Source organism: Mugil cephalus, chromosome 9 (genome assembly GCF_022458985.1).
Source record: "Mugil cephalus isolate CIBA_MC_2020 chromosome 9, CIBA_Mcephalus_1.1, whole genome shotgun sequence".
Taxonomy (NCBI): Eukaryota; Metazoa; Chordata; class Actinopteri; order Mugiliformes; family Mugilidae; genus Mugil; species Mugil cephalus.
The window spans coordinates 17,944,067-17,969,061 of NC_061778.1; the positions used below are offsets into that span (position 1 = coordinate 17,944,067).

Sequence of the window (24,995 nt, forward strand, 5' to 3'; positions counted from 1 at the left end):
GTGCGTAAAATAGGCTTAGAAGCAAGGAACAGGTTTAAATTCTTCTTTAAAAGAGTCCCAACAACAAGTTATAAATGCTTTTTATTTGTGTACAAAAATTACATTCATTATACAAATGGTTTGAGATTAAACCCATGGTCCATACAATTAATCCAGCCAGTTTAAAACTCACAAAGACTCCTTATTACATGTATATAAAGTGCACTAATATGCATTTGGTCCATCTGCTAAAATATGACACAAACTATCACCTCAGAGTGAAGATTATGATGTCTGCAATAATCATTTCTTCATTTATGGCTTTTGCATAATTTTGTGTGGCAGATAAAAACCCTGCCTGTTCACTGTAATAATAGCCCCTCTGAAATGGCACTGGGGCTGTGCATGACACGCGGAGGGCCACGCTGTGCCCCATCTAGCCGATGGCCACGGGCTGGCCCTCGGTGGCCCGGCTGAGTCATGGGGAGCTGTGTGAGGTTAGTGTTGGCCCCCGACAGCGCTGGCAGATGGGTCGTATGGTGCGATGACACAGAAGACACAGCCTGCCTCCTGGAAAGCTTGCCTCATCTCCACCTAGTGGGCCGAACACGGGCTGCATCAGGCAAATGCAAGACAGGAGCTCAACACTCCCTACACCAGATTATAGTGAGCGCGCTCAGAGCAGGTTAATGACTGATGTCGCTGAGATTTTAAAACAATCTGTCACCAAGAAAGAAATAATTGAAGGCAATGGTGGCTCAGTCAAAGGGCACTTTAAGGAGCTGAAGGGCCGAATGATGGTGGACATCACTCACACCACAGAATGTGTTTGTGTCTGTTATTTAGGACAAGCACAAAATGTAGCTCTGAGTATTTTTTTAATAATTGTGTTCATACCTCATTTATCTGACATTTTATCTTTCAATCTGATCAATATTTCATTTAATGAGGTGAGTAGCCAAGCGCATCTACATCAATAAGAGTGTAAAGATTAAACCATTGACGGAAAAACGTGACGAGTGAGCTATGAATGACAGTTTCCGCATAGCACAGTCTTACCAGTCTCGCCTGGTCCAGACAAAGACCCACCACGGCCCCCCCGCTGCCAGGTAACTTCACTGCTGAACCAAACTGCAAGAGCCAACAGAAACTTCATGAATGCATAAATATAAAAACAATCCAGGCACACACAGGTGGAGCTGGAAACAAACAGGGGGGTTAAATTAAACATGCTCCGCTCCGAGGAGGCGGTGGAACCTTTGTGCACCTACCTGCCTCGCCAGCTGAACCATCTTGAGATTCCCGGGACCCAGACAGTCATCTGTGTAGACTGTCCTGTGGGACATATTGTCAAAGCCAGCTGTGAGTACAAGTGTATTGTGTATAGTGTGTCTCCGTCTTATCTACACATACAGTTTACCTTCGCAGCTCAAAGTTCTGGTCCATGAGTCCTGCCAAGGAGCTCCAGTCTCTGTCATGAAGAGCCACTCTGAGGGAAGAAGCATTTTCAGTCAGTGCTGCAGTGCAACACAAACTATCAACTCCACTGTTCTGAAAACACAAAATTCAATCAAGTTTTCTTGAGTGAAAGCTTCATTTCCTAACACCAACCTTGCCTGATCGGTGAGCTCAGCAAATGTCTTCATAGCTTCAACGACCATCTGCTCCCCTGTGCAAAGACATGAAAGTAGTTCGGCATAAAAAAAAAAGACGTGTTTCCATTTTCAGAAGCAACAGAGAGATGTAAATATGCACACAAGCTTAAGGGTTATTTTAAAATGTTATGAGAAAACTGACATACCATCACAGGAACTTTCCTGGATGGTGAAGAACCACAGCAGTGGCAGTTTGAGGTTGTGCTTTGAGCTGAATGCTAATGTATTGAACTCCCTGACTCTTTTCCGTGTTAGCATGCTAACATTAGTAGTAAACAAAGTACAGCTCTGGCTGATGGTAAGGTCTTTCAATTTTGTCATTATCCTAAGTAGATTTTTTTATTTCATCATGCACTTTGGGAAAAAAAGGCGACCCTTTCAGACTATAACAACCAGTATGGTTGTGCGGAGTGGAGAAGAGTATAAAGGCCACTGCTATTTGTTTATTTATTTAAATTTACCACTATTTCAGCCCGCACGAATGAGGCCACCTCAGCCAAGCTAACGCGGTTTATCCTTCAGAGCAGTCGCAGTACTCAGCGCAGTCTCTTCAAAGTCCTAATACTGAGAACTACACTGTGTTTGTGAGCTAAGAGTCTGAAGTATAATTTCATCACTTCATCAAACCGCCTGCACGGTATTTTGTAGAAGCAGTCACACGCGCTGGTTATCAAGAGATAGACTTTTTCTTAACATTATATTTTGACTTTTTTCTCGAAGTGCATTATGAAAGCATGATTTTGTTTTTTTCTCATGGGTGGCCTAATACTTTTACGCAGAAACACGCCCCTATAATAAAATGCAAAAGGCAGAGAAATGGCATGTTGCCGACATGCACTACCAGTCAAAAGTTTGGACACACCTTCTCATTGAATTAAATGAGAAGGTGTGTCCAGACCTTTCATAAATAGTGTATATTCTAATATATATTGAGTCAGGCTGTGCAATGCGAGGATTATCCTGCACAAATAAAGCATGGTACAACTATCGGTAAATACGCCCTTAAACTTTAAGTGGCACTAGAGCAAAAGTAGCATCACCAGTGTCACTCATCACCAAATTATATGGCATTCCACTGAAAAGTTGTTGGGAAAGCGTGATAATTCCACCACGTAATGTTTGACATGAAGGCGTACCACTGAGCCAGCGTTGGCGGATGTTGCTGTGAATGCGTCCAGAGTCACTGGGGTCACTGAGGTAGGCTAGCCATAACGGTGGAAGGTTATTCATGTCCAAAGAAACATAGTTGCCTGGGAACAGAAAACATACGCCTCCATGAATATACAGAAATATGCAGACCTGTGCAAAACACTTACGCGATTATCCACCAGTACGTCTGACTGGTCCCAAATTCAATTATTCTGACAACAAGCCCAAACAGCCAGAAGAAGAACAAGGACCCTTAAAGATACGGAGGCAAACGACGTTACAAGTATCTGGAAAAACTGTGCACAGCTGTACGGACTTCAAGAGATGCTCTTCTAAAGGCTACATGTTTTCTGTGCATTTTATATGAATACAGATCTATTTGAGACATCTTTACTTCACTTTTCTTTGCAGAATACTGCATGATGCATCATTAACTTTATCATCTACTGACAGACAGTGATGCCAGTACCATAGCCCTGTTCATCCATGAGCTTCTTGCTGAAGTCCATGTAGACTAATCCTTCATAGACCTGCAAAAGACAAAGAATTAATGTTACTGCAGGTTCTCCAGTATTACTGGAAAAAGCAGTATTGGTTTGTATCGCTGACCTGCACAACTCTGTCCTGCAGGCCAGCAGTAATGAACAGCTCATCTGTCTCAACGTTGAGGATGAAGTTGGCTCGAATTGGTTTAGGAAGATCCTACAGTATATGGAAGAAGAAGAAGAAAAAAATTCAAGAGACAGCTCTGATGGCTTTGGTGGCACCACTGCACGTCAAACATCCTTACACTTTCTGTGATGTTGTAGAATTTCATGAGACACTTCAAGGTAGCTGAGACAATGGCACTGAGACAAGAGAACAAGAGCGTTATTAAATTCAGATGTGCAGAGTGCAGAAAATTTAATTCAGGCTGTGTAGGTAAAGAGCAACCAATCAGAGCTACATACTGTACAGTACCTGCTTCCAGCAAGACCCTGCGTTTAAAAAGAGAAATGATTGAGCGATTAGTCTGGGGGCAAAAACTAAATCCTGCTTTTGCATCTTCACAGTTCAGAAAACAGCGTGAGGTGAATTGTTGTGGTATCTGGACAGATCCTCACCACTTGACGAGGAATGTTGGTGTCATACTTCAGCGTGAAGTTCTGCTTTGTCAAAGCAATACTGCAGAAAAGAAAGCAGAGCAGAAAGCCAATTAAAGTGAGTGTGGTACAGGACACATCCTCAACTATTGTCCTGTATTACTGAGGGCCAATGAGAGGCATTTGTACTGTAGTCAAATTTCTCTTTTTCTTTTAACTGCTGTACATCCATTTAATCTCTTGATTTTTTTTTACCTTTAGGTATTTAGGATAAGTAGGTGGTAAGAAGTATAAAACGTAAGCACCATCTTTGAAATGGAAGTATATACTCTATATTATGGAAACAATGAAATCCCAACGTCCTCAAACGAGTACTGGTTAATTTGTTAAATTTGCATGTTGCATCAAATTATTAAAGTTAATAAGCATAAACAAACATGTGTATTGACCCTTCACTACCAGTACATGGTCATCAAAATAATCAGCAGAGCATTGAGAATACTTGTACAACTAGTTTTGAGTGCAAATTGATTAGATTCAAAGATTTGACGAGAAAAATGGCACTTCTTTTGTCTTCCATTACTCACACACAGACCTGTTATTTTTGATTCACTGTGTCATCTACTACCTGGGGATATACTGTTTCATAGGCTATAAGTAAATGTATATGAATTGGTCCCAAGATCATGAAAAAAAGATGCAGAACAGCAGAAAGTGCCTGAGCCACTATAAACAAGGAATGTTGAAGGCTAATAACACGGTGCCAAGAGTTTGACGAGACCATTGACACAACTTTCATGTCTGTGCATTCAATATAATGCCACAGTCAGCAAACAGCTAGAAAACAAACTTATAGCACTGTTCCTGACATCGACAACGTTTCACCCAGTCAACCAGAAAACAAAAAGGCTCTAAGTCTTCACAAAAAAACATCTGACATAATAACATACCCTTTAAAGGTTTGCAGGGGTACTTGTCTATTTGCTTCATAGATGTTCAAAGAATTGACCCAATATTACATCTGTAAGGAGAAAAAGTAAGTGTGTCCCTAGCATTACAAATTCATTTCAAGGATGTGTTCGTCGGTGCAGAAGTGTTTCCAGTCAGTGCAATGACACTCAGGTGTCACTCAGGGACAAACTTTAAGACCTACATTAAGTACAAAAAAATAAGGAAAATCAGAGACCCAGAATTAGTTTCAAAATAATAAAATTCAGGACATCCCTGAAGTGGGCTCCACCAATGAGGAACAATAACATAATAGGGGTCATACTGCAAATGAAGTGGTAAATGGACAAGGATTTAAGACTCGACTAAATGCAAAATATACTTGTATTCAAGACTTTTTAAGCCTTAAATTGTGATTATTACATGTTAGACTTTTTGAGACTCTGCAGAAACCCTGCAAACAAATGGAGATTTAAGATGACTGTTACCCTCCACATTGGTTGACCGACAAACACTCGAGGGGTAACTTGTAAGCAGCTAAAGGCCTCTTTCACATTAGCCATGTCCATGGAGCCACCATCAAGAGAAAACTGAACAACCATGGTGTCGTGAAAGGACGTGAAATGACAAGTTCATGTGAGGGAACATCTCAGAACTGAACTGCTTTTGTACTAATAAATGAGCTAAAATCCCTCCAAGCCGCAGTGGATGACTGATCAGCGGTTACTGGATACTGAAAGCAAGGGTTCATGTACTCTTGTAACTTACAAATGATATCGCAAATGATTCATTTCACAGGTATATTATTTCTGTTTCATGTGTTTTAGTGGGTTCTCTTTCTCTACTTTCAGGACAGCCGCTGATGTTTTGAGTCACGCAGAAGTTTTATGCAGAAATGTGGAAAATTCTCGAGGGCTGAGTTACTTTTAAGCAGAGCTGTGTAATGTGCATAACGCTGTGAAATTGTCATTTTTGTCCTACTTTTGCTTTTGATGGTGAAATTTGCCAGAAATTCTTTAACGTAAAACTATTTTAAGAATTAAGTAAGAATTTAACATCAAGGCTGGATTATTTTTTACTTAAAGAGAAGACACAACCATTTATTTAACATTACCAGCTGAAAGAGAACCCCCGGGTGTTTTAGCATGATCAGTGCCTTTGCTAAAGAGTGTTTAAAGAAATATTAGGAACGTAGAGAGGATTCAACGAAGCTCATCTTTCTTGACGATGACAGCCGATTTTGTGTAACGCTACTGAAAGTGGCAATGATACTAATCTCACCCCTGTTTGGAGCAGAACTGGTAGAACTTCTTACACGTGGCTTGCAGCAGACGTAGACCTCCCAGGTACCTACAGTGAAAGGGAACAGATGTAAAAATCCTAAATGTCCATTCAGTCCTGCGTTTGCAGTCACTCACAACATGACGAATACTCACCCTTCCTTCCTGCTGATACAGAACAGGTCTTGCAAACTCCCAAACTCTGTGGGGTCGTTGAGTGGATGGGGCACTAAAACCTACAAGATCATGAAATTCCCATGACTTTAAAAGAAAACGCCACAGACAAATGTGTTTCGGGTTACGAGTGTGTGCGTGTTTAGGTTACCAAAGTCTGGCTCTCCACCAGAGTGACCTCGGCCCAGAAGTTGGAGATGGTCATAGCAATGGTTTTCCCATTGAAGCCATCTGACGGGTTCCCCATTAACCCCACCCTGTGAGTCACATGTGGTAATCTGTCTTTGAAGTGTCTATCACAATGACGTAGGAAAAAGATACAAGCTTTTACATGCAAAGTCTGCCCGTGTATTCCTACCTGGCGTACGATCTGCAGGTGATTGGTTTAGCGGGGTTGTCTTGCTGCTTGGTGGAATAGTGGGTGAGCCACTTGGTGTAATCTGACAGGCCCTGAGAAATCAAGATGAAACATGTTCCTGGATGAAATGGAATTAGAAATGGATCCTATTGCTTTTAAAGGAATGTTTGCATCACATTGCAGGCTGGAAATATTAGCAGAAGTATTGATGTTGGTGCAATATTCAAAATGCTGAACATACTTATCTATTAGTCATGAACTAACCGCCCAAGTTACTGGCATTGCTAAGTCTGACATCACACAGTTTGTATATCAGAGGTAGAGGACTTAAAAGACAATTTGAGAAAAACAATTGCTCTAGTGCAACTGGAGCCCACCGCAATACATTTTGTTTTGCAAGTTTGGAATGATTATCAGTTTATGACGGGACGAGTAAACAGCATCCGTCCTTCACGTCTGGCCTGTGTATGTGCAGATATCACAATTGCGAGCAAAACGTAACAGCTAAAGTGAGGGATACAAACCACTTGTCCAATGAGCTGGAAGCCTGTGGGAAGCTTCATACCAAACACATCCTGCTGCTTCTCATTGATGATCCACTCCTGAGGAGAAAAGAGTCATAAATGTTATTAGTTGGTATATTTGGAGTAGTAGGATCACATATAAGGTTATTTTTTTAGCTTAGCACCCAAAGAGTGCAGTTTTCCGCAGGCAAATGAACTACGGGTGCTAGCTGAGCTATGAATCCAGAAACGTCAGAAGCGAGAAGATGTTTGTGAGACCCTCCCAGCCTGTATAATAACAGGCCGGTGTAATGTGCTTTGAGCTTCTGATGAGGTCACACAGGAGGCGTTTCAATAGTAAGGCACTCACTCATGGTAATCGGAGAACCAGGGTTACAGTCATAATCTTAAATTTTGTCATCTCACTTAAGTTGAAGAACACATTACATTACTTACATGTCTTATAGCAGGAGCCTAATCCTAACTTACCATAAGAATAAAAGGTATGGTAACAGTTCTTGCTGATATATCACCCCTGATGATAGGGACTCTGTGAAATGAACTATGGGGGCTAGCCGAGCATCACTTACGTACCCAGAAACGTCCAAAGCTCCTGTTTTTGGCTTGGGGCAGCAGGCTGAGGAAGTCAGACATGTGGGACAGCGTGTCCCTCTGGATGCAGTAAAACACCACGCTGGCCAACCGCGATGCTGTCAGTCCCTCCTGGGGTTTCTCCAAGAAACGAGTTATCCTGATTCATAACAGATACAACAGATTCAAAATAAATCTGCGACACGTTCCAATGTACCAGTGGGCTTCATGAACAAACTGGATCCATGCATTGTGGGCCCAAACTCACCTATGGGTGTCATTGCAGACCTCTACAATACCCCTGGAGCTGCTTTTCTCACTTTCCTCCAGCTCATAGTATATGATCAGCTCTCCAGGCTGCAGCACAGACACAAGCCAGGTTGTTCACTTCTACTTCTTTAACCCTTTAACCCCTATATCAAACTGTGGAATTCCTTCATTTTTTTTTTTTCAACAAAGCCCTCAAATTATAGTGTTAAAGATGTAGGAAATGATCCGATTCACAGTGTTGTAATTCTCAGTTCCTCACTTTGACTGTATATGGTTCCACCTTATAGTGGAAGTGTTGTCTTTCTGTTGCAATGCAGACATGGGGCGCAGTGCCAAGTACGCCTGCTCCAGATATCTATACTTGGTAGTTTCGACTCGACAAGTTTGATTCTGAAGTACAAATTTGGGAGGATGTGGCGATTGGAGTCCTTGAAGTCCCAGGTCCACACAAGTTACCTCCCAATGAATGGTGTAAAACTGACCCCCAAAGCAAACCCAGAGCATAAAAAATGAGAGGGCAAATCAAAGGGTTCATAACAAAGGTACTTCCCCAGTCTGAACGGGGGAATCTTATGTCATTACATCAGCTGCCTTTACATGTTCTTGTAAATGTTCTTTTCCTGACACATTTCCTGAGGTACAATTTAAGGGTTAATTAATAAGCCTTCATTCATTGTCAAAGTGCTGCTACCGCAATCTAAGTGGATGTACAGAATTTTTATGATGAATATGTGCAGACACATCGGATGTCAACTCGAATGATTGTGTACAGCACATGTTACAATAAACGCATGGTGCACATTTTTTCCAAAAAATTGAAAAACTCTCACCTTTGACCTGAAGAAGCGGATCACTTGACCAATGTCAAAGTTCTGGTCTGCACACAGCATGTCTCCAGCAATCTGTTAACACAAAAATATATGCTGCATGGAGCGTAGACGTGGTAGTTATTAAATACCAATGAGTACATTAAGTACATACCACCATGATGTCATCCTGCAGCTTGCGGCTACGTATGGCCAGCTCCAGGTCAGCCACGGCCCCAAGACGGTCCTCCAAAGTAGTGCTGCCATCATTTATTACATTTTCCACTGGGAAATCGTTAGCTGTGGCCCAGCGCTCGTAGTGCTTATACCTGGTCAGTTAGAGAAAAGGACAGTAAAAGCGGGGAAAGAATTTCCCATGAGGGATTAATGAAGAAAAAAAATATTTGCCAAGTGATGTCATGCTACGGTAAGAACTCACTTGTCTGCATTGGTGACCAGATAGACCTCTGTGAAGAGCTGCCGCCTGGCGAGAAATCAGAGTTGCCAATATTTGAATCATTAAGTCACACAGAAGATCATCAGAAATCAGACCCGCTCCTGTTTGTGCCTCTCGTACGTACGTGTTGACGTTTTCCCACCAAAAGTCAAGGATCTTCTTTCCTCCAATGCCAGGAAGCAAGGCCTTAGGTACTCCAGCCAGTTGGCTGTAAAGGCCTGTGTCGTCATTCTGGCAGTGGGTCGAAAAGAGGTGCAGAAGACAGCGCATTCGTTCACACAACAAACTACACCATGTCATATTTAACAAGACTTAACAAGCAACAATGACTTTCTGAGACACGGCTGTCAGATTTGGGAATGAAAAACTGATTCTTGCTATACCTCGTGGCGTATGTGCCACTATGATAAATTCTGTCTTTTTACCATATGAATGGAGAATGAAATCTACTGTATAATGCATATATATTCATGTTCATAATCTACTAGTTTCAATAAAAATGTGGTGGGGGGCGATGGGTCCTATTGGTTTAGGGGAGGGGCCAGTGGTAATCAGGCTTGTTCCAGTGCAACTGATCAGTTTGGGATCTAGTAAATTTGGAGGCCCCGTCAACACCTTGTGCCGTATTTCATGTTTTTTTTTTGTTTGTTTTTTTTAGTTGTTCCTAAACCGTTTTTGTGTGTGTCTGTGTCTGGCTGCATCCTGCTGGGGATGACTGCTGCCATCAAAGCGTGTCATTGCTATGAGGTGGGGTTGTCTGGTCTAGGTGGATGACACATGTCTAAATAACATCCACATGAATGCCAGGTCCACAAGTGTCCCAGCATAAAATTGTATTGACACAAAATGTTATTTCCTTCTCCTGTCAGTGGATATAATGTTGTGGCTGATCAGTATATACATGGACTCCCAAGAGTCACAACACACCCCGTTTTGTGGGCACTGATCTAGCACTCTTATCTTTGTTTGTTCTTGGACAAAACGATCACTTATTAGAAAGCTTCGACCTCTCCAGTCAACCATGACATTGTGCTGTGCTGATCGGTAGAGGGCAGTGAAGAGCGAAATGAGGATGTTCATAAAAATGTAACTTTCCTTAAATGACAGAAGAGCTTTTCGGTGAGATGTAAGCCGAACCCTCGAGTACGCCTTGGCGATTTTGTAAATGTCCTCGGTGACAGTCTAACAGACACAAGCGCTTGTCGGCAATAATGCATCGGTCAAGAGCTGGATTCTTTTAAGGCAGTCTGGTGCACACTGAACACTTCTCAACTAATGCGAACTTTGCACTGCTACGACATTCAATTGACTTACCTTAATTTGTGTCTCCAGCAGCGTGCCGTGACCGGCCACCAGCAGTATACAGATCATTGCTAAAGCTTCAAATCGCGGTGTTGCTTTAAATTCATCAAAAAACGGAACGCAACCTCTAAGAAATGTCTGCTGTGCTTGCAGGGAGCTCGATTCTCCCACCGCCAATGAACACATCGACTTCCGGGAACACCCTTCAAAATAACACAGTACCTCGCGCATAAAAACCACAAGTCCACATATTTTAACAAATTCATCAACTTTATTAAACACAACTGAACGCGGTTCATGACATACGGCATATTATTTGATATTTTTCAATATAAAGACATACATAGCCTACCTATGGTGGGATGCTTATCGATCTCTTTTTATTTAGTTGGTTACATTGTTGCAATGTAATTAATGTCCCCAATGAGGCTTCATGAAACATAGAAAACTGGAAACTGGTGAACTAAATGGCAGACTTAGAAAGAACTTGTCAGAGTGATAATCGTAAAAGACGAATGAATACATAGTTTGGGTACACTTGGATGAATTTGAAGGCCGGTGCTTTAGAGGTTAAGGGAAAAGCTGGTCATGTTTGAAAGCTTACTGTACTGGAGGCTAATGAACAATCATACTGTTTGTAGAGGAAGGCATTCATTGAGGGCTTTGCTACACCGACATGACTTCTTCAAGTGTTTTCTTCTCTCTTGTCAGATACCTCATGTCAATGTGATTGTACTGTAATTACCGGGCAAAAGGGTGTCCAAAGTTGTCAAAGCTTCAAAACAACATTTGATGGTGTCATTATGCAAAGAAGTTGGATTTGAACATAAATGATGATATTAAATCATTTCCCCCTATTTCATGCACAATCTATCACAAATAAAGTATCTCAAAGCATTTCAAGTACTCTTTTGGCCCATATGTGGTTGTCTTCAAATACCAGTTGGCAGCGGGTTTGTCACTGGGGGTCTGTGCTGGATGATCCCACTATGCCGTGCTGCCGCAACAGATTCCTCAGGATCTGATTCTTGGACTTCCAGTCTTCCACCTGAGCAACACAATCACAGATAACACAGAAGAAATATGTAGATAAATGTAAGAATAAAGTATAAACAGGAAACAACAAATACAGTGAAGTCACTGTGCAAAAAAAATGTACTTTATGATTTTGCCAATAAATGTGTCTTGATTGTGACACAAAACATTCTTGGAAATTGTGATTTTAACAAGTTACAAGTGAGAACGTAACTGGCAGATTACTCAGGCGTGAAATAATCCTTACGTTGGTCATGATGTTTAACTTTTAAGTGATATGCTGTTAAATAATGGCGATATATTGCCAGCTGAGCACTGTTTTCACTTTTTTCCTGGATGAATTGTCTGTACAAACTGACTTACTAACAGCTAAGGGCTGGTCTTTCAAGAGTGAAAAATCGCGCTCTAAAGGGACGTGCAAACGGTTTGTTCTATGCGTAATTGTGCACACATGGATCGGTTATTGTAACGAGGGGGAAATCACGCATCTTCATTTTACAACTAAACGTCACCCCATGAATCGCACTCTTTTTTTATTCAGTAAATATCCAAACGGATCAGATGTACCCAATAAATAATTTGCGTGTTTCATATGTCTACAATGACTATTCTGTTGTGTGGGCCTCTTTTATGTGGCAGTCCGTCACTGTGCCATCTCTTATAATTATACTCTGATGTTTTTTGCTCTAAAGCCGTAATGTGTTTATTTGCCACTTCAGCAGACACCTTTGATGTAACGGCATCAAATGTCATTTTACACATGCAGTCTCAACTGTGAACCCCAACAGCACACCAGTCAGGCACAAAAACCTCATTTACATACGGCTGTTTGCACCCGCTGTTATTTATGTATTCAGTCTCAATAAATCACCCGCAAACCACAGTTCCAGCCCCCAAGCAAAATTCTAGATTGTGTACATAGAAATTAGGATCTTCGTAGACCCAGCCCTTAGTGTATCTTTAAACTAAATGAAGTAAACCGCACAGCAAGCATTTACTTCAACAAGAATAAAGTTCAGGAGGAAAACAATGCAACTTCTTTCTCCTCCACTTGGAAGGATCTAGGTGACACTTCACAGCATGGCATAGCCGTGACTGTTGGATCTCATTATGCAGCCAGTTTCTACCGATACAGAGAAAAAATAGTTCTGCATGTAATTGGACAGACCTACAACATGTTGGTCAGGCTGGCTTCCAGGTCAGTTCTTTCAGTCTTAAAATACACCATCAAACACGTGCTGACATACCTCCTGTCTGAGAAGCTGGTTGTCAATCCTGAGACGATCCAGGACGCTAATGTCTTCTCCCAGCTTCAGGTTACTCTGCCGGAGTTCCTTAATGTACTCGCATGCTTTGGACAGGATCCCTCCTTTACTCTGAAACAGAACCCACAGAGATAAGATGACAGAAATAAAATGGTATGTAGTTTGCTCTAATGGATCAAGGTCTCTAGATCAGCTGCATCTAGATGGAGGAGCATTTGAGAAGCAACGACTTGTAGATGAACACACACACTAGGTTCGTCTTCACTGCTACTGGGAAACACTCAGTGCGTTTACATGCAGAGCTTAATCAGGCTATGCGCAGACTTCGACTTTCTCACTACAGTCCTTGTCCCAGTTTACATGCAAGAAAATCGAATAACTGTTCTCCTCCTCCACACTAGGTGGCGATACGTGTCTTTTCAGCGGGATAATACCACGTTAATACGGCTCGGATACGGTTTACCTATTACGTCATATAATAAACAAGAGCCGTTCATGCGACAGACCGGCATTTCAAACAACAACCAGATGGATAATAGTAAATTTTTTCATCTCATACATAATGTTCACGCTACTTCTGGTGGAAATAAGTTACGCGATATCTTTCAAACTCTTCTTCTAGCAGCTCCGTTTAGCTTCTTCTTCTTCTGCGACTGACTTTCTTGGATGCTTTTGTTCCGGGGTCACAAGCTAGGGCAGCGGTTGTGGAGCATGCGCACGCACATTATCCAATTGGAGAACTGCAGTTCTGTATACATGGCGGAAAAAAAACTAATTCCAAACACATTATCTGGGTGTCTTAATCCGATAATGAGAAGTCCGATTTATAGCCGGAGTAACGTGTTTACATGCACTTAAGTTCTGATTAAGGCAATAATTCACTTTTTTAACGTGCATGTATAAACGGACTGACTGAGTGGTGTTTGGTGTGCAGACAGAGCTGAACTCTCACCTGTCCCGTCTTGGTGTAATCAACGTTGCAGTCTGGGATGGCCTTTGAAAGCTGCACAATCCAGTTGTTGATCTTGTCTCTGCGCCTGCGCTCAACTGTTGGAACATTCATAGATGACGTCTTTACCTGTGTTACCTCACATTCATAGCAAAGATACTGTCACAGTGTATGTGAGGCCTGACCTTCGTTGTGCTGGGCTCGCCGTTTCTCATCTCTTGAAGCTCGTGGAGCCTCCTGCTTGCTAGAAAATGGAATAAAACAAATGTATCACTTAATTAGATTTTGACTTGTAATTGTATAAAATAGTGATCTGATTCTTTTAAACTGTGATGTACTTACGCTATGTATGGCTGTGTACGGGGTGCGATTGTCCTTTGATTTGATGTCAAAACCTCCTGGGGTGACATCATCACATAAAGCTGCCCTGCTACAGAGTTTACCGTCAGCTACAGAGACGAAATACAACTAGGCACATCTATATAGAACATTATAATGAACATTTTTATTTAAGCTTTTGACCGAAATTCAATTTGTATAATGACTTTACTCAGCTTAAAGCACAGACAGCATAAGTGTGAGGAAATTAGTAGAGGTTACAAGTATCTTAATCTCTTAAGTATCTCAGTAAAACCTTGTATGTGCAGTAATAACCTGTGGATGTGGTCTGGCCCAGCAGTGTGTCAGATGCCTGCACTGTGGTCACCATGGTGCCAGTAGTGGCGTCTGCGATGGTGGCAGGATAGTAGGTGTACTGCGTCTCAGCGCTGCCGTCTCCCTCCAACCCATCAGACTGAGAGAACACAGCCTAAACAGGCAGAGAACATTATTACCATCAGTACAGAGGTGAAGGCTTTTCACTGGCTTGTCGCTAGTGCTGTCTAATAGCAAGACTGGTTATTGTTATGTTAGCATGTTTTATTATATGTCTCTCTTCTTTTCATTATGACTTCAGTTTATTATATTAGATTATATTAGATTACTGCATCTGGTTTGAAGGGTTTCAGAGTTGATTAATCTGCAGCTGTCCTGAGTAATAAACACAAACCATTCAATAATTATCACATAGATAATAATCACACAGTCTTCAGCCGGATTACAAACTGGACTGGTCGGCTAACATAGACTCAGTCATCATAGTCAGACTCTGTCCTGCTCCATGCACAGGTTGATATACTGATAAAATACAATCAATTTACCTTGACGTGAAGGAGACAGATTTACATTCCCTACACGTATGCAGGCGACAAGAGCTGAAAAAAGCCTTCTCCTGTAACTACGTAGTGTTGTCTTCACCTGTGTGACTGTCTGAGTGGTTGCAGGGAAGCCGGCGACTAGGCTGACCGCTGCAGCTCCATCTGTCTGGCCTTCCAACTGGCCATCTGACACCTGGATCACTCTGTAGGTCACCTGCAACACAACACATTACACTGAGAGGTCAATATTGTATTACCACTGAGGTGACATGAAAAACAAAACACTACCAACCCTTATCTGCCCCTAATATACTTCAAATTATACACAGAAATAGTGAACTGGGTCAGCAGTTGGGGGGGGGGGGCTTCATGTAGTGACGGACAGCAACTAATTAATTCAGGTCATCTACGCATTGTTGGATTTCACTAATTTTGTTTGCATTAAAACATGTCTTCAGTGACCCAGTGAGAAATGGGAATACACATATGTGGTCCTTTGTGTAGCACTACAATACGTATGTATATATGGATGTTTCCAGGGCTCGAGTTGTAATCTGAATCTGAATCTTCGTGCAGATATGTAAAGGAACTTACATCAGGTCAGAAAAAAAAAAAACGTATTATATATCAGTGAGTGTGAGAAAAATTGAAGCTTATTGCAAGATTTCCATCATGTCCCCAAGCCTTCATGTCATGCGCACATACAACAAGCAGCACTGTGTGTGGTGATACAGCGGTAGGTAGCATTTCATTAGAGGCAACAATGATGCCATTTATTTCCATACAAAGCGAGAAAATGATGCATTTTAATGCCAAGCGGGAACACGTGGGCTGAAAGCTGGATACCTGTGGCTGGATCGCTCAGGATGATACCAATTCTGAACAGGACCTAAATCACGTCTAATTTTAGTTCTCCGTGTAAAATATAAATCAATCATCTATTTTCATCTTCCTGAGTTATGGTTTGCCCGTTGCAGACCTACAGTTTTGCACTGAATGGTGTATAAGTGTAAAGTACAACAGTAAATGTCAGCTGAAGAGACTCTGGGTGGACACACATCGACGGTTAAATCTAATGTTCGGTTTTGCTTGCATGATATTTTACGCGATACTCCATCCTACCTGGCCGCCTGCACCTTCTGTCTTGAAGAGATATTTGATGGGTTGGTCAGTGAAGGTGGCCGCAGACTGAATGGTGGCAATAGCTGCTGGGTCCTCCGCTGTGGCTACGGACCCTGACGGAGACATGGATGTAAAACGTTAATTCCTCGAGTACGCCCAAAAGATTTGCTAGGGAGCGTTTTTCCATAACACCGTGCACCACGTTCACACACATCACCACACACACAAAAAGAAGTAAACAGAAATACACATGGCACAGCTCAACGGGGAGAACAGTCAGGAGAACAGGACGTGTAGTTTGCCTCACCGGGTCACGGTTTTTAGTGTTGCTATGGATGCAGGTAGAGGGCTTTAGCTAAAAGAAGATCTGCTGCAAGGGTGCGTGATGTCCTGTGCTACTGTGACTGAAATGCATTTCGCAGCTTTACAAATAATCTCTGAAAAGGACGGGGGGTATTTCCACACGTCCTTGAAAAAGTTAAAATACTGGAGGAAATGTTTTAATCACAGCACCCAAATAAAAAAACAAACCTCCATCAATTAAACTAAAAGAGGCTTCCTGAAGCTGTTTGACTAATTATACACACAGAAATATCACAGCCTCCTATTTGTGCACTTTAACGAGTTTAAATACAACTTCCCATCACTGTAAGGACAATTAAATTAGTAACAGTGTTTTCCTTTACCTTCCTCGTTAACGGTGACTGTGCCGTCTGGTTCAGGGCTTTTCTGTTGGCTGAGAAATACAACAGATTCCATGTTAAGGTTAAATACGTGTTGTCATTAATTCTCTGCCAGCTACTAAGTGGGCTGTTAGCTCAGTGTTTGTTACTATTTAACAATGGCGCGGGTTTCGTCCCACTCACCTCTTCATTTCTACAGAAGGTCTTGGACGAGGAGACCGCCTTCACTCGCTCCCACAGCCAGACTGTGACACAAGTTCATAAGTTTGACAGAGAGAGGGGAGAGAGTCCGCTGGAAACCGCGAAATATTAAGTGTGGAGGTGTCTTTTGACGACGGCAACGCTCGGCATGAGACCAAACCCAAAGTAGATGTTAGAGAAATGTTGGCGGTGGCTAGCTGTGACGAGCTCAGTCATGGCAACTGTTGTTATGGGTGAAAACAGAAACGGACCTTTATTCATTTCAAACTTAAAGCACAAAGTAGCGCGTACCGAAGACAAAAATACGATGTTATGCAATGCGTTTTCGCTAACCTTAAAATAATAATTAGATGTGGTTGGTGGGTTTTAGTTTCTCACTGTTACCGAGCGAACTGTCAATATGTGTGCGATGAACAGCATTTTAATTTGGAAAATCAACCCGGAAATTCAACGTTACAATGTGGTTACTGGACACGACGCCAACCTTTTAGCGACATACTCGGCCCCAGCGGTTTTTACAGATGTTTTAACAAAGCACTTTCCTTTCTGCAGCCTTTATAGTGGCAGTATTTGGGGAAAAGGGCCAATGCGCGGAGTGTTACATGACACAGAAAGGTCTAAATAATGAACATGCCTCTGAATTGCGGTGAATTTCACCCAGACAGAACAAAGATCTACTTACGCCGCAGTGGTCCCTCCCCCGATATTTGTCAACACACCAGTTTCTGTGTCGACTATGCGCATGCGCCACAGGAAATTATGTCACCCGGTTCCGGATCAGTCGCTACTTCAAATATGTGCGCTGTCGTCGAGTGAACAACAACGTCAATATCTGACCTGAGATCTGTGGCCCACGCTGTTACATTTCAGACGGAGATTGGGCATTTAGGAACTGAAATATATGCAGTCAGTCTGAGAAACCCATTAAAATGTGATATCTTTCATGTCGTAAAATAGACCACCACCTAAAGTGATTTTAAAATATATTACATAACTTAATTATGTATATAGCATTTATTTACATTTTTTCAGCATTTTTACGTACTAGTAAAAGCATATTTACTTACTAGTAACTGGAAGTCCAAAATCTCAGGAATTTGCCTGCAAGTCTAATCAAAACAAGGTTTCATTACAGCCAGGAGAGTTCACTGTTGAGCTTAGTGTATCAACCCCAGCTCATGTCAGCGTTTGGCCGCAACATGTTATATTCATATTATATGTAAACAAAACGTCAGAGGGAGTAGGATAAAAAAATACTATCACCAAAAAATCACCTACTTCTTTGTTTTTTGTCATAGCTCGGCCCTTACATTTTTTTCCCATTCAAATGTAAGCCCACAGAGAATGCAATACATATTAAAGTTATCGAGCTAGACCATGAAAATGCTTTGAATAGATATAAATTGCAGTAACCAGTCGATCTGCTATGAAGTGTATTGTCTACTGAACCAAAAAGGCACTGGACAGCGCCCGTGGTCCGATCCCGGGAACCGGGAGGGAAGCAAGTATTCTCGCAGGGAGAAAGATCGCAGGAAGTAACCACTGAGCTAAACCAGCGCCGCTTTCCAGCTGTGAATCTGGACTTTTTAAACAGGAGCGATCGGGACTGTTGTCAACTCTTTGCTTCTGGTGGATGGTGTGTTTTCATTATTGTGTTATTATTACACAGGCAATAAAAAAAACACTGCATGGGTGTTTAGACTGCACACAGACAGGTCGATTCTGCAGCTGACGGGGGGTCGTCCTCAGGACATATAAACACAGAGTATGACGGGACAGTGTTGATGGGCCACGTGGTGGACATTTCCGTTGATGCACAAGGCGCTGGTTTAGCTCAGGGGATACTTCCTTCAGGCGATTGCGGATCTCTTACCTACTGATTCCCTACCTACTCGGGATCAAACCATCGCGCTGTCTAGCGACTTTTTGTATTCTTGTTCGGTAAAACAGAAAGTTCTACGGGATAGATAGATACTTAATCCCGTTGGAAATTTAGTATCTAGTAGCATCACTGCACAGAGACAGGAGGAGTAAGCAAAGAGGGGCTGTTCTAAACACAGAGAAACACGTAGCAGCTCTACAAATCTCTGCTGGGATTAATAAATGCATAGGTCTTCAGCAGGGAGTCCGTGACACCTACGGGGTCCGCGGAGGCGCTGCAGCGGGGTCGCAAACTCTTTGGTTGATTAGACATTTTTATATACATTTATTTATTCAATTTTCCCCCACAAATTTCTTTAAATGCACATTAACATGAATCCAATATATCTTAGTAAAGGAATAAGGGATAGCTTAATAGTGAATGTAAAATGATAATAATGTATATTTCTAAATAGCACTTGTGCTAGTTTAATATTGAACACATATAGTAGGTAGGGAGTCAGTACTTAATCTCTCCACCAGTTTTGGAGTCTTTGGGCTGAAAAACATTGAAGACCCCTGAGTAAATGCACACACATAGCATATGTGCATAAGAAAACATGATGTTCATTTACAAATACCTCTAAAATGGAACCAGAGTATATGGCTTGTATAAAGATAGTGCAGGTTAAGGTAATATTAAAAACTACTGTTCCCTTTTCTGTAGATCAGTATCAAATATCAAATAACAGCTGTTGCAACTGTGTGTTGTAAAACATTAAAAAGTCATCATCATACCCAGCGGGGTTGCCTACATCGTGTCAAAGATGAAGTCACCAACCATTCAGAGACATGTCCAAATTCTCCGGGGGTCAGATCACCTGATGTGGCTTTAGAATGTCTCTGTGCCGTACCTGTGTCGTGTCTTTGTTCTTCTCATATACAGTGCTGCTTAAAGGGATTTGTACCACTCAGAACTTTCTACATTTCTGCATAAAAACGACTCAAAATTCCTGGCAGTATACTAAGAGAACCTAATCAAAAACATGAAACAGAATCATAAGGCTTTTGTGTTTGTAAGAAAAATAATCATTTGCACACATCTGTGAGGTGCAAAAATGTTTTCAGTATCTGCTATGACCCACTTGTGTAGCAATAATATCAACTAAACTTCTCCAATAACTCGGGATCAGTGCCTCTGCCTTCACTGCCTTCAGGTCCTTCCACAACATTTCTATTGCATTAAGTTCAGGACTTTGACTTGCCCATTCATAAACATCCATTCTGTTCGTCTTTAACTATTCTTTTGTAGAGTAACTTGTGTGCTTGGGCATGACATAGTTTCTCTCAAGATTCAACATATGGTCAGATGTCCTGATGTTTTCTTTTCAGTGTTCACTGGTATAATTCAGACTTCATTAGTCCATCAGTGATCTGGCTCAGATGCAACAAAACAGGCCCAAACAAGGACATTAGCACCTCCATGATTTATGGACCAGATGAGGGTCTGATGCTGGAATGCAGTGGTGTTTAGTCTCCACACATGATGATGCCTCTTATTTAAACCAAGTAATTCGACTTTGGTCTCATCTGTCCACAAAATGTCCATGTGATGTTTAACAAACTGCAGAGGGGCATGATTGGATTCATGAACACTGGCATTAGTCAAGGTGAGAGAGGCCTTTAGTTATTTGAAGGTACCCTGGGTTCTTTTGTGGTCTTTGTTGTGCAACTTTTCTGTAGAGGATAACAGTCATCTTAAATCTCCCCTATTTGTACATCCTTACCAGATGCTCCCGAGTGTCTGAGCTCCTAACCCTATCACTAACTCGGTTATGGAAGCTGGCTCTTGGAACATGGAACTCTTTTTTAACTTTTTAAACTAAACGGACCACTGAACAGCACCTGAGTCTCATTTCATTGAAACAGTTCTGAACAGTCGAACTACTGGCTCATTTTCCTGGATAAACAAACACCAAGGTATAATATTTCAGGTTCATTGGTGATTCTAAATTGGCCAGAGGTGTGAGTGTGAATGGTTTTCCGTTTCTTCCGTGACAGCTGGGAAAGGCTTCAGCCTATATCTGCACATAGATGTATATGTAAAATGACAGTAACTACTACTACTATTTTTTTTTTACACATGTATTTTATACATTTTATACTTTTAATTTAAAACATTTCCACAGAACACCACCTGAAAATAAATGGCCCGTCAAACATTTTTACTCTCCTTACTAACGTTAAGAAAAATCTATATATTAAAACACATAGCGTTGTTTAAAGGTGTCATATGTATATAGTTTGGGATCAGATTCTTGTCATTTAAAACAGAAATGATACATGTCTGTTGGCCAAAGCTTCTCCAGTTAATCCGTCATGTCAGCTGCCTGTCTGTGACAAGGATTCTCCACAGAGGCAGAGTCACCGCAGGCCACAGTAAGGTTGGATCATGGTGCAGTAGTAAGCCTGAGGTGGCAAGACAGGGCTTGATATTCTCTGAAGACAAAGACAAGCAGAGATTAGGCTCAGTCCCGTTCTTATTTGTTACTCAACTAAAATTTGAGAAAAAACAATCTCACTGCAGCAGTCGTTAATTCAACTAAATATAATAAATTAAAGCCTGCAAATAACTGCACACTAAGAGACATTTCTATCTTTTAGGTTCTTGCTAGCCCTACGATGCAAGGCTCAAAAATTTCCAAAGTAAAAAATATAGTAGTAAAAAAATAGATAGTGTCTCCTGGGTGTTTTTTTATGTTCCCTACTTTTTTATGCCCGTTTTTATTAGACCTGATATTATTACATATTTCTAGTAGGTTATTTGTGCCTGTGGCCTTTCAATTCATATAAATTGTTACTGATTAACTTGCTGGGGTAAAATAAATCTGGTGATGTTTACCGAGTACTGAGTCAGAGAGAACAAAGTTCCTAAAACCTGAAATCTGTAACAGATTTGCATTTTTTTTAGCAATAAATAGAAAGTAATACTAACGTTTTCCTTTTGCTTTGCCTGAGTATATGGTGATATTCCTCGTTTCCGTCCTCTTCTTTCTTGTCAGTACGCACGTGTAGTTCTTATTGTCGTGTTCATCAGGTGTTCCAGGGAGAGTGAGCTTGCACGTGTCGTTATTTTTATTTCCTCTGTGCATGAGTGTCCCATTGGAATCCTTGAATTCACATGTGTAGTTTGGAGAGCCCTGACACTCCCCATAAGAACAGTCCAACCTTCCAAAGGATTTAATGATGATTAATGTAAAGCATACTTCAAACCCACAGCATATGCTTTTTGTGTAATAGCGTCATTAATAAGTATACAGGAGGCTTGAACCTGAGGCTGCTGGTGTTGTTGCTGTTCTTCTTGGTGCAAGGAGTAAAAGTGCCAAAGTCCCCTTGCTTTCCAGCGACGGCTGATCCTGCAATGTCATAACATAATCACCATCATAAGATGCTCCTTCGGCACAAACGGAAAACTTCACTTGCATCATGCACTACTTCGCATACTACTTATAACGCTATGTACCTTGTCATGCTAAAATGACAGGTGTTGGTAGGACTCTGGTTCTGACTAAAATCAGAACCAGAGGAGATTCTGTGATCCTTTGCTCTGGCAAAGATCTGCCGGGAAATCAAATGGCTTTGATTTGGTTGTAAAACAATCCGGTGAAAAGGTATACCGGTAATAATAAATAATACATCTTAAATAATTTGTATGAATTAGCTCTTTCAATGAAGGTAAAAACAAAGATTATTTCACTTGAGTTGCAAAAAGTCGTAGTAAAAATCCACACATCATAGAAAATTACTGTGACTTTCCAAAGTCACAAAGTAAAAAAGTTAAACTAAACGCATCAGTCAGCTCTGACTGAGTCAGCCGCTGGACTCTCACTTTCCGATGAGTTGGCTGTGTGAAAATATTGCATTGAGATTAAGTTTTCCTAATGGAAACTATTGAATCTCTTAAATTGTTATATCAGTGTCGTAATAACGTTAACAGTGACGGCCCACGTATCTGGAGAGGATGTTATGTAGATGCAGTGAAAACGTTCCTGTTGTTAAATGGAATTGAAGTAGTAACTAAAGTGTAGGCGTTATTTACTAATGGTAAAAAGTGTACCCTCGGGCCTATAGCCTAGCGGGCTACAGAGGGTCTGTGAAGCCGATAAGCTCACTGCTTTCTTATTTTCCACGCACCAAGTGTGTGTATGTATTTTAGCCCCTACCAGTGTCACTGGAGGTGATTTATCAGGCTTGACTCAGCTCTGTATGGAGCCACAAAATACATCATTAAGCTGTTTCTCATACTGTGCTCCACAACACGACAAAGCACTCTGATGCTGCTACAAAATTGGCAAAGATCTCCATTAGGCCTAACTATTTGCTTTGCTCTAGTCCCAATGCACGTGATATTGCGTTGTTGTTGTTTATATTTCTGAACTTGCTCGAGTATTTTAGTTGCCAAAACACTGAATCGTGTTTTTACATGTCTGATTTGAACTCTGAGCGATACATCACGGAGCAGGACAAATCAAACCGAGCAAAAACAGAAACAAGTGAAACCGCTGGGAGTGGAGCAGGGCTAACAGCAATACAATTTCTCAAATCTGATTAAGGCTTGTTCTGCTGATTAATGAGCCTGTTTCAGGAGCAACAGTAGCCACTAAAATGCTGTTACTGTCTTCCTGAAACTGGAAGCTGAAAGCTTAAAAGCCCACCACTTCTTACACGCTCATGCATTTTATATGAAGATACATCTAACCAGACTATTCAAATATTTGACAGCAAGACAGTTATAAAGTAAAAGGCTATTTTATTTTTTTTAGAATTTAAAGTGAGCTTACCTATGAAGAGGAAGAGCAGAGACACAGAGATGAACATGCTTCTGATCTGACAGAAAACAGAGAGCAAACACAGCACTGTCAGAAAATGCTTTTTAATTCCCTTTATCTCTTATGGTTCTCTAAGCCATGAAAAGCAATACTATCAATGATGTCAGGAACTTAAGACCAGGCAGATCAATATTAACGCACTCATGTTCATTTTTAGAAATGGCCAAGCTCTGTTTAGTAGGATGAAAAACTCTTTTATAGTCTCATAAAACCATGATGCCATGCCCATAACATGTCAGTGTTGTTAGACTGATAGTAAGACAACACTCGCTTTGCCCCAACAGGTCTCATGCATTACTTGAAGTGAGCGCACAGTACTTACCACTGTCCTTTTCTGTTCTGTGACCTGCAATTGTTGAAGGCAGAAATGACAGAATCTGTGTGATAGGCTGGGCGTGACGAGAGCAGCGGACGGAGTGGAGTCATGGGGGGGAGGTGGAGGATTGCCTTAAAGTGTGGCTGCACTGTCCAGCACAGATTGCTACTGTTTCATGTATACAGTATAATGTGTGAGCTGTAGAAATGGCAGTGAATTTAACGTGTTTTCTGGTTGTGTTTTTATTTTATGCATGGCACCATGGCTACGGTGACACAGCCCTCTTGGTCGCTGACTGGCCCATCACATGATTTTTAATTTAATTCATATAGCACCATAACAACAAAGTGGTCTTAAGAGTCTTTGCTACGGTGGCCCTGAAGGTCAAAACACGACATTTCAGAAAACACATTGACGACAGTGGCAAAGAACAACTATCTTTTACTAGGATGAAACCTTTAACTGAAACCCGGGTCATATGGCAGGATAGAGACAGAAAAAGAGATAGGAGGGAGCAGCGGAAGAATGCAGATAAACTCGTGTCCACTCTTTCAGTTATAATAACTGACAGAGCAACCAACATCAGTGGGTCGACAAAATGCTCCACTTCTAAAGTGACATTGGTGACAGATGCAAGAACCCTCAACAAAATCTGAGAAGAAGAAGAAGAAGAAGAAGAAGAAGAAGGAGACCTTTTAAGGACAGTCCAGAGGAAGTGGAGGAAGCAACTGAAGAGCTGGAAGAAGGGGGACTGGACTGGAAAAGCCTTAAAGTTTCCTTTAAAGAGGATTTGTTGGGTTAAAATAATTATTTCCTTTATATGCAGTTTCTCTTTTTGTTCACTCAGTTTACGTTTAGTTTAAGTGTGTTTCTTGTTTTATGTTAATTGTTAGTCAGGTTTCCTCCTGTATCTGTCTATGGACTA

The 24,995-nt window shown here is 41.4% G+C and overlaps 2 protein-coding genes across 6 annotated transcripts; both read right to left on the reverse strand.

The window, feature by feature from the left end:
* Positions 1–65: 65 nt before the first annotated feature.
* LOC125013525 (glucuronokinase with putative uridyl pyrophosphorylase) lies at positions 66–10,746 on the reverse strand. The gene is made up of 23 exons (XM_047594285.1): positions 10,567–10,746; positions 9,377–9,483; positions 9,235–9,279; positions 8,971–9,124; positions 8,820–8,891; positions 7,988–8,076; positions 7,723–7,879; positions 7,150–7,227; positions 6,626–6,717; positions 6,419–6,524; positions 6,250–6,329; positions 6,095–6,163; positions 3,887–3,947; positions 3,744–3,760; positions 3,574–3,631; positions 3,393–3,485; positions 3,253–3,313; positions 2,771–2,884; positions 1,591–1,648; positions 1,400–1,468; positions 1,251–1,314; positions 1,039–1,110; positions 66–573 (listed from the first exon to the last, which is right to left on the reverse strand). The coding sequence occupies exons 1-23, from the start codon at positions 10,738–10,740 to the stop codon at positions 478–480; spliced, it is 1,986 nt and encodes a 661-aa protein (XP_047450241.1). The 5' UTR covers positions 10,741–10,746; the 3' UTR covers positions 66–477.
* Positions 10,747–10,805: 59 nt separating this feature from the next.
* On the reverse strand, positions 10,806–17,784 carry usf1 (upstream transcription factor 1). Of its 5 annotated transcripts, none has more exons than XM_047594288.1 (11): positions 17,688–17,784; positions 16,988–17,226; positions 16,808–16,857; positions 16,122–16,234; positions 15,100–15,213; positions 14,458–14,611; positions 14,146–14,233; positions 13,989–14,047; positions 13,807–13,901; positions 12,837–12,965; positions 10,806–11,602 (listed from the first exon to the last, which is right to left on the reverse strand). In XM_047594288.1, exons 2-11 carry the CDS (start codon positions 16,993–16,995, stop codon positions 11,513–11,515), a joined length of 900 nt encoding a protein of 299 aa, XP_047450244.1. In that variant the 5' UTR covers positions 16,996–17,226; positions 17,688–17,784; the 3' UTR covers positions 10,806–11,512. The 5 variants fall into 5 exon arrangements, with proteins under 5 accessions (XP_047450244.1, XP_047450247.1, XP_047450246.1 ...); XM_047594291.1 differs by having other exon boundaries at positions 14,458–14,596; positions 16,988–17,049; positions 17,688–17,745; XM_047594290.1 differs by having other exon boundaries at positions 14,146–14,230; positions 16,988–17,049; positions 17,688–17,745.
* Positions 17,785–24,995: the final 7,211 nt, after the last annotated feature.